The following is a 13,936-nucleotide window of genomic DNA, read 5'->3' as shown; positions in this document are numbered from 1 at the left end:
TCAGTGGAAGAGCTAAAAGCCTTCTCAGTCTCTGGAGAGCTTGTCCATTCCAAAGGAACTTTCCTATCAGAGGTCCAGAGTCTGAGCATGTCAGGGGATGCGAGGCAGCTGCACAGACAGCTATGAACCTGTACAAAATTATCACCAAAATAATGCTTTCACTGACTAAATGATCTGACCAGTGACTAAAAGTATTAAATACAAAAGTATTCTGTTTAAATCCAAGTATATATTCATAGTTCTAGAAATCTAGATTTAGTAGCACTATGTTTGCCTAGGAGAAAGAGACAGCTAAGATATCTTATACAATTAAAGTCATGCTGACTAGAGTATTTGTTTTGTCAAAGATGAGTGAAACCAGAAGAAACAATAAAAAAGTGCATTTTTTTCAAGAACATTGATTCCATGGGAGTAGTTTTCTCCAGCTTAATAATCAAAGATACCACAACACATATAAATAAAGTGGGGACTGAGAGCTGTAGTTTTAACCTGGTAATAGTCCACAAAGCAAATACACCTAAGAGCATTTATCTCTTCTCAGAGCAGACATGTAAAAGCATTAGGCTCCATCATGCTGTGTTCTGTTATCAGGTCTACATGCAGGCCCAGAAAGACTATGCAGTACACGTATGGATATACATACCCGACTTGGGTACAGTCTCGATATGGCAGCACTGAAAATATGCTACAGAAGGATCTTCTGCTGCTGATAAGGACTATTCTAAAATATAAAAGAAAATAAAAGAAATCAAAGACTAAAATTTAAAAATCCCACCACAATAAGCAAAGCAATAGATGTTACCATTGAGGAATTTGCAATCACATAACTTCCATAATGGACGATTTCTCTGTCTTCTTTTACGTCTCGCAGATATTGTGCTATGGAGTCTTTACAGAAGTGCTGAAGCCTGTGCCACAGCAAATGAGCAGTGAATGAGTAGTGGAGCCCCATTCCCTCTACAGGCTTTCTAGGAGGACTATCTTGAATATGTGACTTGGAATGCAGGACAGATGCTTTCCTAGTGAAAGGAGTCTACCCACAGAGGCACGGGACCATTCTGTCAACTCACTACAATGCCTGAAACCCAACAGACAAACCCAGCAGCAACCAGGTGATACACACCAACAAATACCACTGATAGACACTCTGGCTGCTGGTTGTGACCTTCCTCTGCTAAACCAAAGGACTCCCTTGATTGTCAGCTTCTTTTTCCTGAAATAGGCCTTATCCATCAATCAGGATAGGTTTGCTATAATGTTTCCAGATCCTTTCATCATTTCCAAGCTTCCTCTTTTGAGTCTTCTCCAGTTTTGCCCCATCGCCTTTCTTGGTCTCCAGGCATTATCCCTGACCTCAGAAGCTGCACATCTTCCAGCCTTACCTTTAAGATCAGCATCTAGCCATGACACCCTGCCAGCCTCTGTGCTCAATAATCACATTAGCCCTCTTGGCTATGATGTTGCATTGATACTCAGGCATAACTGACCCCACAGATCCCATCTGTCAATGTCAGGGCTGAATCCCTCCTCCTCCTCTAAGCATGGCTTGCCTTTGCTCCTCATAGGCAGTCAGCCAAGATTTGGCTACATGAAATCATACATCATCTGCCTGCAGAGAGCTTATCTCAGAATCCAGGACAGTTAAAGAAAGTGCCTTGTATTTCTAACCAGTCTCTAAATCTCTGCAACATCTGCAAAGTCACTGTGTGATACTGTCCTGGTTTCAGCTCAGATAGAGTTCATCTCCTTTAAATCAAATAGCTTGGAGCAACCTGTCTGTTACACAGCCACACTGCTGCCTTCAGCCATCAGGCTCTGACATATTAAACAACATCAAAACCACCTTGAAGTCAAGACCCACTTCCCATAAAACAGAGTGGGATGCCAGCAGCTACATTATTAAAGTTCTGGGAGATGCAGACTTGCAAGAAGCCAAGAGAAGCTTGGTCAAGAAGTAAGATATAAAATGCCAGTAAGTAACTGCTTACAAATAGACCCTTTTTCCTTATTACCATCAGGACACCGAGAATTGTACCATTGTACAACTGACCATTCCTCCCTCTAAAGCTGGCTAACAGGCTGCACCATGTCAAATTCCTCTAAGACAGTGACAGCAATTTCTGATGTTTTCTGACCCGATTAGTGTTAGAGTTTTCTGATATTTTACCTTTCTAAAAATCTCCACTTGTGGTGAAAATGCTAGGACCTACCACTACATTGGCTGTCAGGGCTATTGCACTTCCTTGCTCCGCTCTCCAACATTGATTTTTCTGACATGGTGTCCCACAGATCTGTATGTGAGGATTTAACCTGAATTTCTGTGATTTCTGTGATTCTGTGAATTTTTCATCCTTTGTCCTGCACTGGTCAAAGCTGGACAACAAACCCTTTTGCTCTTTCTTGTCTGAAAACCAGCACATGCACCTATGAATCTCATACCAGTCACCCTGTTATTAGAACACTGTTTCCTTAAGGGACCAGCTTAGTCATCATTCTTGGAAAAGGTTTAGCTCCCCAAGAGAGCTGCTGCTGTAATCCTTGGAAAAATGCAGAATGATCGATTTTCCTTCTCCTGGATTACTCCATTATGGCAATCCTATTTTCTTCCTTAAAATCCCGTTTGAAAGCAAAGAGGGATTTACCCTTTAATGAAGAAGGGTTTCCAATAATAAACACACATACAGCTTTAGGAAGCTCTCCTGCAGCAGATGAAGTACAATTTCATTGTTGTCTGAATGCTGTAACACTCCTTACCTAAGGGAAATCTCAGATCCTTCAAGATGGTCTCACGGTGTGGCACTGAGTTACAGAGCAGGGAGGAATGATTTTTCCCATTTGAGAACAGCAATCCACAAGCAAAAAAACCCTGGCATATGATTAATTTTGTGCTTGCCACTGCTTACTGCTGAATGGTTGCTACTCACAACAGCTTGCTTGTTCACTGGAAGCCTTGTTTGCTGATGTATGAAACTTGGCACAGGTTTCGAGGCTGACATCAGAAAGCATCTTTGAATTCGGAAAACCACAGTACCCACTAAGCACATTATCCCCCTCTCTCTGGCTGCTTCTGGAAATACAGATCCTCCACCAACGCCCTACACCTCCCTAAAAATACCACTCAACTCTTAATACTTAAAAGAAAAACAAACTGGTGCTTCCATGTCCACAAGCAAAGACAACAGTAGGAAGTTACCACAGAACTGTGTGTATCAGAAAGAATCAGACAAGAAAGGAAATAAAAAGCACCAGCCCAGCCTGTATTTTTTTTTCAGATTTCTTTCCCTTGGGACCCAAGTATTGCCTCTCTTTCCATAAATTAGCAGATCCTCCTCACACAAAGATCTCCCAGGCAGAGCACGAGAGGAGCCCACAGCCTCCACTGCTAGGATGCCACAAAACCTCATCTGCAAAGCTGCCAAGGGACAGTGATGCAAAACAGCTTTAGAAGCTGGACTGGAAAGGAAGTGGCCAGATACTCATCATGGAAGGATAAAACAGCATTTTATGTATAGGTCTGATGACATGCATGGAAGCAAAAAAATTTCTGAAGGCCTGCAATGGTTTGCTGGGGCAGAAAGTCCAGAAACTTGCCACAAAGTATGCTTTGGAGAAGTCATGGTGGAAGTCCATTGCTGCTCAAGAAAATAAAATTATTGCTTATGGGAGAAAAGTATTTTCCTGGATTTCAACTCTTCAACAAAGGGCAACTATAATCCTGCACACCTCTGAAGGAGTTATCTCAGAAGCTGTGTGAGAGTGTTTACATGCCTTGATTCCAATTGTGCCACCTAGACATGTTTAAAACCACTTCACAAAAAGATTTTCATTCTTTAATTCTCACATTTCACTGAAAAGTTGTACTAATTATTGTAGTTCAGAGCATCCATTATTTTGCAAGAGAATTCTGAAAATGTGCAAAAGGCTATAAAAACTAATCTTCCAATTTCTCTATGAAGTGTATACTGCAAAAAACCTTAATGAGCACAAAGCTCTCAAGAGAATCAGTAATTTAATAGACTTGAAGAATAATGTCTGCTTCTCCCAGCATCTGTCTAGGTTTGATTGTGTTCCACCAAAAGGCTGCCATCAGGCAATAAAATATACATCATATATACCATCCACATGTGGAATATTGCAGACTCTTTTCTTGTTACTGATTGATGATTTTTGACTGCCAGGGCTCTGTTGCCCTGCACACAAAGGTGAACACAAAAAACACGGATGCTGCCAGGGTGGCAGCCTTCATTTTGCAGTGTCAGAAGTTCAAGGGCAATTAGAAGGTGGCTGAGAGTTATTATGAACCATGAGGGTGCTGCCAATCATCAACCTCTTAGCCTGCATGTATGTGCAATTAAGAGAGCAGCAAAAGAGATATTTCATGATGGTGTTTGGTCTTCACTCAGATGTGTTTGCTAACAAAAAATCTGAGAAAGCAATGGCATGGGGGTGGGAGAGGAACATTGTTTTACTGCTTTTTATACCTGCCATATATGATAACTCTGGAGTCCTTGTCCCATTCTCACCAGTAACTGTTTGTTCAGCTGGCTCAGGTTGCCATTTCAGCGGCTCATTTTTGCTAATCCTCTGCTTCATTGTTTATGGAGGACATCACCAATAAACCTGCTGAGTAAAGTGGATAAAACCATATGCTGGTGCCTAACTCTGCTAGTTTGTATGTTAGGGTTGACTTGTCTTTGTCTTTAAATGGGAAAATTTATTTTGTGCTGTTTCACAAGACTGCTTTGCTAGCATAGTCTAGGAACCCTCATTTTCCAACTCCTTTATTAAGCCACGACCTAGAAATCCAAAGAAACCGGTTTAACCAGTGATCAGAACTATCAACAGGAAGCTTTACAAGGACTCACTGATTAAGCTCCAGTCTGTGTATTTTTCTGTATGAGCTTTCTCTCTGTGTTAAATAGCTGAACTCTTATTTTAACCACAGCAGGTCCTGCCTTGCTGCAGGACTGCCAAAGGCTGGACCCAGAGCATCGCTGCTCAACACATGTCACCCCTGAGGCTGAGAGGGGAAGAGCTCTCAGTGCCACAGGACAAGGACACATCACCTGACAGGCTGAGAGATGCAAACAAAGGCAGCTACGGGCGAGAGGAGCTCTGAGCTATCACTCACACTGCAGTTTTCTTTGCTCTGACACAGTCACAAGCCAGTGAAACAAGTTCTGAAAGCGCTGGCTATTTTAAAGCCCAGTCATCAAATTCACCACCCAAAACTATTCAGTGTAGATTTTTTCAAAGCTGGGTTCCTCATCTTAAGTGAAAGACTGACATGCTGTGACTGAAGGATCAGGGGTTTTGGAGGGGGCTCAGAGCCTGACTCCAGCCCAGCTCAGCACCTGCATCCTGCAAAACCATGCATGAGCCACCTGGGACAAGGTCTCAAGCAAGCAAAGGAGTCCCAGGAGGGTTTTCTATCCATTACAACACCTGTGCTCCTCTGTGTCAGAGGCAGCTGGGGAGGAGACCAGCTTCAAAGGTTTTAACGTACTCAAAAACCCTGCTGAGTTTAGGATGAATACACAATGGAGATCCACCTGTATTTCCAGAGGTCCTTTTAATCCAGAATGCCTATTAACTCCAGTGACTACATCCAGACCCCTGGGAAAAACAGTCTGCACTCAAATTACTTACTGCTAGACATAGGGGTGACACAAAGTGTTAACTCTGCATTTCATTCTTAGCTAGCATCACTGCGGCTCTACAACCGTAGGATGAAAACTATTGCCAAAAGTGTGTCTCTCATTCTTATTGTATTTGTATTCTAGATAAAGAGATCTTTGTTATGATTGTGGAAATATTCTGGAAAGCTGTGTCTGCTGATAAAGATAAGAAGCCAGTTGAATAACAGAAGCTTTCTCACAGCTTTCTTAGCAAGAAAAATATTCAGTTACATTGTCAGATATAATGACTGATCTTTGAATTAAGGTAAAATGTTGCATATATGCTACAAATACTTCTTTGCAAAACATTGAGAAAGAAGTTTACAAATCAAATGTTTATTCATTCTTTTGCAGGTATTATTTCTATCAAGTTCATGCCTAGATTTTATGTACACATCTCAGAAATTTTTCTCTGTGGAATTTGCATAATACCTCGTAAGTATATTTTGCTGTAAGAAATTCCCAGAGCATATATCTACTTATGCTCAAAATGGACTAAAATTAAAGGGTTGCTTTGCAGTGTTTGATTCCACATGTGTTTCTTATAAAGACAATAATCAGCAGCTAGTCAGACAATAGTCAACAGTTCAATAGTTCTGCATGTGTCTGTTTGATACTAAAGCTGGGTCTAAAAGCCGTTTCTAAAATCCCTCAGGGCCACCTTGCACGACATTCATATTGATTACTACCTTTCACTGCATTCAATCATATGTGTGAGAATAACAGTGAAGAAAAATTTTCTTGAGCCAATTAACACCTATCAGAACTCAATTCATAAAACCTGTGACTCAATGCAATGTCAGAATTTCTACTGACATTGTTCCATGTCTGATGGAAATCAAAGGCTACAGGCACAAATCAGTCCAACAGAGCATACATGGTTCTCAGCCATGGCTCTCAGTTTTATGAGAACAGGCACATGCAAGGGTCAACTCTCACTGGGGTAGTTTAGTCTACATGCAACCTATTCAGGTGGTCTAGTTCAAAACTACTCAGATTTGGAAGAACAAGAGTAAAAAAAATCATGAAGCACAGGGAGAAATTGTCATTGGAAAAATCAGAGAGGACAGCTATGTTCTTTATAAGCAGGGAGGAGCCAGTTTCACTTCTGAGCTGGATGACACCACAGCAGAGAGCCCTTTTTGCTGATGGATGCACCTTCAGCTAAGGGAATAGGCCTTTGCAGTAAGCCAGGTCTCGGCCAATGGCTGCTGCACAGGTCCCACCAGTGCCTGTGGCTGTAAGCTGGGCACATCCCAGCTCAGGGTGTGCTGCATATACAGTCACACCTCTCACACATCCCCTGGAAGCCTACATCTCTGCCTACATCTGCCATGGAAACTAGGATCCCACGCCTCATCTTGCCACAACCATCCTGGGCTGTGCATTTACCAGCAAGCTGTGTCCACTAAGAGATGTTGGCAGTATCCTTGAACCATTGCTAAACTTGGTCCAGGCAGGTTCAGCTGTGTGCCCCTCTCATACTTAGAACCTGACAGCATCCTTGAAGAAACACAACCAGATTATGCCTCATTTCCTCCGACATCATCACAGATTTTCCTTTTTTGCAGGTTATTTGCATTTTGGAGACACAGGTCTTAAAATCTGTGGGCTAGCACTTCCATTGGCACGTACTTCCCTGGGGGATGGAGCATGCACTGCAGCCTGCACCCTCAGGGATTTCCTGGCAAGGACCATTGGGTGGTGAGTGGCAATGGCTGTGCTGCTGCAGGGGGATGCTGATCCTGCCCCTTCCCTCACACCCAAGGGGTTGCCTCTGCAGAAGCAGCCCCTGCATGCACAGTACCTGCCGTTTCTGGTATCGTGCTGCCGCATGTTCTTGATAAAATGAACCTTCTTGAAGTTCTTTGGTCTGGGTGATCCTGAGAGTGTCCGACATCTGAAAAATAAATCAGTTGCAAGGGAGGGGAGGGAGAAGAAGAAAAAAAAGTTTTCAGTTCCCTGCTGTACCGCCAAGAAGCCTACACAAAAGCAGGAAGGAAAGACGAGACAAATGATTCAAGTCACCCTGTGTTAGGAATCAGCAAGAACAATAAAGACAATAAGTCTGGAAACGTGACAGCTCAAACAAAAAAAAAAAATTTAAAGTAATAATGAGAAAAGGCACCATCCCCCTCCCTTCATGCAAAAAAAAAATCATAAAATAATCTCAGCAAAGTAAAACTTCCTGTAATCTGCCATGACAGCTAAGCCCAAGCTTTCAGAAGAAAAAAAAAAATTAAACCAAACCAAAACCTAGTAAATATGCAATTGTCCCCTGCTCACACCAACACCCACGCTTTTTGCATGCTCCTCAGCTATTGATAAAGGAGCCATTGAGGGAAGTTCATTCTTGTTTTAATTTTAGAAAGATTAAAAATCTCCTATTTGCAAAGATAATTCCTATTTGATTTTAACTCTAAATATTACTTTTCACATTCCTGATAGTACACAAAACAACTGAAAACAAAATAAACTACCCCAGGAAAAAAAATAATCGTTCTTCAAAACATTAAGCCTTAAATCTATTTTACATCTGAATGGGCTTTATAAATTGCAGTTACAGATAGAAATTGCCAGAGGGAGGAGAGACGAGACAAACAGCAATATCTTCCCACTGCCTTCCACCCTTGCTCCTTCTAATCAGCTGAAAGCACAGTGCATGTGAAAGCGTTCTCTGTCTCATCTTAGGCCTGTTTTGGTGCAGGGTGAGGCAGAGCTCCCTCGCAGGCACTGGAGATGAGTCCTGTGCTCCCAGCACAGCCAGGGCTGCACTGTGGCTGCTGCATCCTCCGTGGCACCCACGAGACCAGCATCCTCTGCTGGCGCATGGTGAGCTTCCCTAACCTCTCTTTTCCATCCTCTCCCTGCACAGGCAGAGTTCAGCAGCTCCATGAGGTCATTATCTTGGACTGAAACCACAGACCACTGTGCCAGGCCCTTCCACTTGCACCATCATGCTGCACGGGCACACCCCAAGAGGGGCACCCCATCAATTTCTGCCTTCCTCCTGCTAGTAAAGGCTTTGAGATTCCCTCACCTTCTGATTGCAATTAGCCTTGTTAGATTCTTCACAAGAAAATGGCACCAAGAGAGACATTCTACCACCAATTCTGCAAATTAGCAAGCAAAAATACTGCCTGGCAAACCATACTTTGTTTATATCTTTTACCAATTATACATGTTTGAATCACTTATGGGAACACTTCATAACATGCTGGTAAGCATGCAACAGTGAGCTTTGTAAAAATAATCAAGCTTTGGTAATAAGCCAATTGGTACAGCCTCTGCTATTCTTTGCTTTGAGGTAAGGAGAGACAGCCAATCTGCATGCGGATGAACAAGGCTGCAGGCTAAACACCAATATAAACCAGCTGAATTACAGGTCCTAAGATAAAGAGGCAGTCAAACTTGGGCTGCTGTCTTGTGGAACAGCTGACCTGGAAGCATTCCATGCACTGGTCAGATTACTGACCAGCCACTTTCTGACCTGTTAAGCAGTTGTTCCATTTTCCATCACCCCAGAGGATTGCCTAGAGACTAATTGCTGTGGTCTCCAGAGGAGGAAGCTGTGGTCTCCCAGAAGCACAGATCAAACCACACTGAAGCGGCCAATGTAACAAGGATGGGAGCAGTTTTATTAGTGGGGTAGCAGTCACAAACCTACCAGCCAACACACAGACAGCAATGCTGGTAACCAAAAAATAAGCTTGCATGTGTTGAGAGACTAGACTAAAACTTCATTAAAAATACTAGCCTTCAAAAACTTACTTGTATTTAAACTGGTATTTAACCATCTGAACATACTTTTAAAATGTACAACAGATGTTAGGGTACTACTGACTAGGGACTAGTCATTCATATTGGTAAAAATGAAACTTTTCTATTAGTCAAATCTGGCATTTTAATTCCTGACATTTCATCTAAATACTGCCTTTTTGTTTAATGACCTAAAGCCAGGGAATGTGCAATTCATATCAGCCACCACCTCGCAGGGCATGTGAAGTTTCAACACTTTTACTCACTATGAAGGATATCTTAATGTGAAGACCCAGCTAGTTTTCAACATGAGGAGGGAAAGCAAGCCTGCCATGCATGTGCTTTAGAGACAAGAAGCCAGAGAGAGAGTAAATAAAATGACCTCCGCAGTGGGGCGTTTTCCTCGATGTCCTCCAGAGTCTCCAGAGAAGATCGCTGGGAGATCAGCCGACGTCTGCAGAGAAAGCAGAACACAAAACATCACTGCTGATTAGAGGGTGCAAGGAAGTCCTCAGAGCTGTTACTGAGTAAAGATCACAAACTGCCCCTCACTAGCCAAGCCACGCCTTTGGATATTAATAAATTTTGTTCCGTTCTGCTTCTCTTAATCTGTTTGATTCCACCCAGAAGCAAACTTACTCCATACAAGCTGCTACAGCACAGCAGAAGCTTCAGCTTTGCAACAGCTCCTCCTCAGTTTGTGCTCCCCTTCCTTCAAGGGTTTAACACCCATCTAACACAGTCCCACATATGCTGCAGTACAGCTGGCAATGTTACAAGTATAGAGCTCTGACAAAATAATGCAGACGTAGATCCACAGAGACTGCCTGTCCTTCACACTGCCACAGGGGCACTTCTCTTTGCCCCTTGCACTTTCTACCAAGCAAGTGCCACTTGTTTCTCCATGATGTCCATCTCATCACTCCTGTGAGGAGTTTCTCAAGTGAGATGAAAGATGATAGTGCCAGCGACACTGGTTATAAAGCAGCAGTTTAAACAAAAGCTCTGACCATCCCCATGAGCAGCACAGGTGAGCTAAGCTCTGTTTTAAACTATTTTCCTAGGTCTGAGTCACATCCTTCCTCCACCTTCAAAGAAATAATTATGGAAATCTTAGCATTACAGGTTTTCTGGCTGCTCTAGCAAGCAGGGAAGATGCCCCAGTACAGTCTTTGTTTCAGCAGCCATTGCTGCTGCACAACCTCCAAACACCCTGACAGCAGCACAAAACAAGAACTGCACCCAACCCTCCACGAAACTACAGTAAATACCATAAATGAATGTGTAAGACACAGCCCACCCTCAGGCACACAAAGAGAAATTAAGCTGGCAATCATGGAAGCTACTCCGTCGTCGATGGGCGTCAAAGCAGCTGCAGCAGCCAGCAGAGCCGTGGCACTGTGCCCCTGCACCCGGCTGGCAGGAGCTGTGCCAGCACCCTTCCATCCCCAGGGCCAAGGCTGAGGCACACAGCACCTTCCAGTGACTTCATGGGTATGAATGGCAAAAGTCTGCAAAGACTATTACTGCTTCTTGCCCAATTCCCACTGAGCTGCCTTACTCCCTTCATCGGCAAGCAAAGAGTTTAAAGAATGTCATGAGCACTCCTATATGCCATTATGCACTCCTATGTGCTCATTCATTTATTTCTGGGTTGCATTTTCACAATAAATTGTTTTTTCTGTTGCCAGTGTAAGCAGTTGCTAATCCTTCCTGCAATTCCCTTACCCCTCCAGTTGTGCTGCTACAACTGCTCCTGCAGCCGTGCTGCAAATCTGATTACCAAAATGTTTTTCAGTTCAAAATAACCCTGAGGTTCAGTGATTCCATTTGTTATTAATTCAAACACCAAATTTCCATCCCTAACCCAGAGACAACACATTTCAGGACAATTTGAATGAGCATGCAGCTTCTGTCCTTAGAAAATCACAGAAAACCCCTCAAACAATTTATAGATCAACTAAGTGTGAAGCATAATCCTCTTAGGAAAAATATGCAAACCTAAATCCCCTCAGACGTTGTCTAAACTAGGATTTTAGAAGACCTGGTGCAAGATAGGATACACCTTCAAAATGCTAAAAAAAAGAGTCTGCATTTCAGGATGTGTTGGCATAGACAAAGGAGAAGAGACCAAACACCTGTCTCCTGCACCCATGGGCGCTCCCACAGCTCCATCCATAATCACAGAGGATACAGGAATGCTTTTATTGGGAGAAATTCAGATCAGGAGGAGCTCCTCCTACTTTTTCAGTTTCACTGATCCATAAGCAAAAGCTGGAAGTTTCAAGTAGTAGATGACGTGGCAGATGATAGCTGTTGGCTTTTAAATACCTCTTTACACATCATTAGCTTAATAATACAAATAATGGCATGCTCCCATCTTGTGGTGTTACAACACCAAAAGCATTCTTGGCATGTTGTTAGTCAAAGGGAGATAAACAATGGTACAACCTTACCACCTTCTTCATACTACATTTATCAAATTAGTCATGCTGTATCTCCTTTGGATGCCAGGTGCTAATACAGCATCAGGTGCGTATTCCAGCTGCCACTGAAGCCTTTTTCCAAGAGTCTCCTTGCCCAAAGCTATACACCATCCTCAGCTTCATTGCTGACAGTTTGTCAGACATGGGTTTGAAGATCCTACATCTGCATCTGTCATTAAGGCACATGCAGTGGGTGGCAGTGAATGGCAGGAGCACACACAAATGCATTTCACCAGCTGGTCACCCAGCTGCCTGCTGGGCTCCTCTGCCTTCCCTCACTGCTCTCAGCTTCTTAAACCCAGCACCAGGGATGCTGCCTCCTGGTTTTTGCTTGCTAACCTCGAGTGCAGCATAGGCTGGGTGGGAATCCCTGCCACCCCTCTCAGCGTGAAGGACCTCACACCAATTTTCACCAGTACTGATTTTGGAGTGTTTTGGGTACCTTACATGGCAAGTGAATTGGCACAAAGGAGTGGGGGAAACTCTTTGTTCACCCCAACTTGGGAAAGGAGCGCTTATACCTGTGGTCCCTCTCAATTAGGGCATGAGACAAGCATAACTGGATAAAGCCATCCAGGAAGAAAGGAAGAAAACACACATAAAATAAAAGGTACTGACACAGGTAGCAGTGAGAGCAAGGATATCCAGCCCAGCCCCTAACCCAGCTGAAAACTGCCACATCTTTCAGCTCTCCCCAGAATTATTAGTTTTAATCACTTCAACTCCCAGCACTGTCAAAGGAGCACCAGAGAGGTGGATTTGGAGCAACTCTGTTGAAATCAGTTCATACTGTACAGGAATCACATCCTCTTTTCACTGAAGAAGCTGAGCTGCAGTGAAGGATGTACAATTATTCCACTTTATCTTAAATCTTTATTTCAAGGCTAATTAAGATGACCTAAATACCAGTATTTTATAAGCTTTCCACAGCTGGATATTATACTAGAAATGCCAACTAATGAACCTACCTGCTGTGAACAAAGTCACATCCTGTGCCACACACATGGGACAAAAAACATCTCTGGAAAAGGAAAGCTTTTGAAAGGATCTTCCAGGGAATACAAGAAAAATCAGTTTTCCACTGACTTCATTAAGAATTAATCACCTCAACTGGTGTTTAGTATTTAAATTAATCATCTTTCTCTCTTCAGGCAAGCAGCCAGGATTTGTGTATAGAACTCCTAAAAGGGTTATTTTTCAAAAATTGATTAGCATGGTATAGCAGCTGGTATATGTAGACACTTGCACTGAAATAACCCAAACTGTTTCATACCACACATCACCATCATTCTGATGTAAAGCTGTGTTGATACCTATTTTGTGTTTAAAAATGCCCTATTTCAATAATAATTATGGGAAAAATCGTTCTACTGTGGAGGAAGAAAATATGCCGAACAAAACAAAACAGCACTGTGTGACTCACACAGGATTCAGGCTTTGGGGTAAGTCTCTAAGCAGATGCAACTTCAATACAAAATGCTTTAAAACTTTTGTAGACTAAATGTCAAACTAACACAAAAAAATACAATTGACTTTAATAACCAAATTAAAGACGTTTCAACAAAAATGTTAATTTCTCCTAGTCCACAGAAAGCCTTAAAATTTTCCTCCTAGTTTATTGCTACATTCAAGGTATAGCAAACTCATCTTGCTCCCTACAGAAAAAGGCAGTTCAGTGCTGGAAAGATGATGATCCCCTCATTCTAATCATCAGCCCTTGCAGGACAATGGTCACAGTTTCATGCAACTTACAGACTTGTTTTGTTTAAAAACCAAACAATATCACTTTCCCTTCAACACCTACCTAAAACATTTTTCGTCTGTTTCCTTGCTGATGGTTGCCTGTGCATGTGCCCAGAAAAAACCAGTACCCTGCAATCAAATTCCAAGTGCAGACCGAAGAAAAAAACATTTGAGAGAAACATTTGATGCCATAGTATTTTAAATGGCTATTTTCTAAGATACTCATGACTCTGCTTGCATACTGGATTTATTTTTGACCTGCTGTCTGAA

At 42.6% G+C, this 13,936-nt stretch overlaps 1 protein-coding gene across 1 annotated transcript in view; it reads right to left on the bottom strand.

Annotated features, from left to right (window-relative positions):
- Positions 1–13,936, bottom strand: part of CABLES1 (Cdk5 and Abl enzyme substrate 1) — a 70,150-nt gene that overhangs the window by 27,576 nt on the left and 28,638 nt on the right. Inside the window, exons 2-4 of the mRNA XM_058039667.1 lie at positions 9,820–9,891; positions 7,486–7,578; positions 644–721 (exon numbers count right to left, since the gene is read on the bottom strand). Coding sequence (XP_057895650.1) covers positions 644–721; positions 7,486–7,578; positions 9,820–9,891 — 243 coding nt within the window. The remainder of the gene's footprint in view (positions 1–643; positions 722–7,485; positions 7,579–9,819; positions 9,892–13,936) is intronic.

The sequence above is a fragment of the Melospiza georgiana genome, chromosome 1, assembly GCF_028018845.1.
Source record: "Melospiza georgiana isolate bMelGeo1 chromosome 1, bMelGeo1.pri, whole genome shotgun sequence".
Lineage (NCBI taxonomy): Eukaryota > Metazoa > Chordata > Aves > Passeriformes > Passerellidae > Melospiza > Melospiza georgiana.
This window is presented reverse-complemented; position numbering and strand designations above follow the sequence as displayed.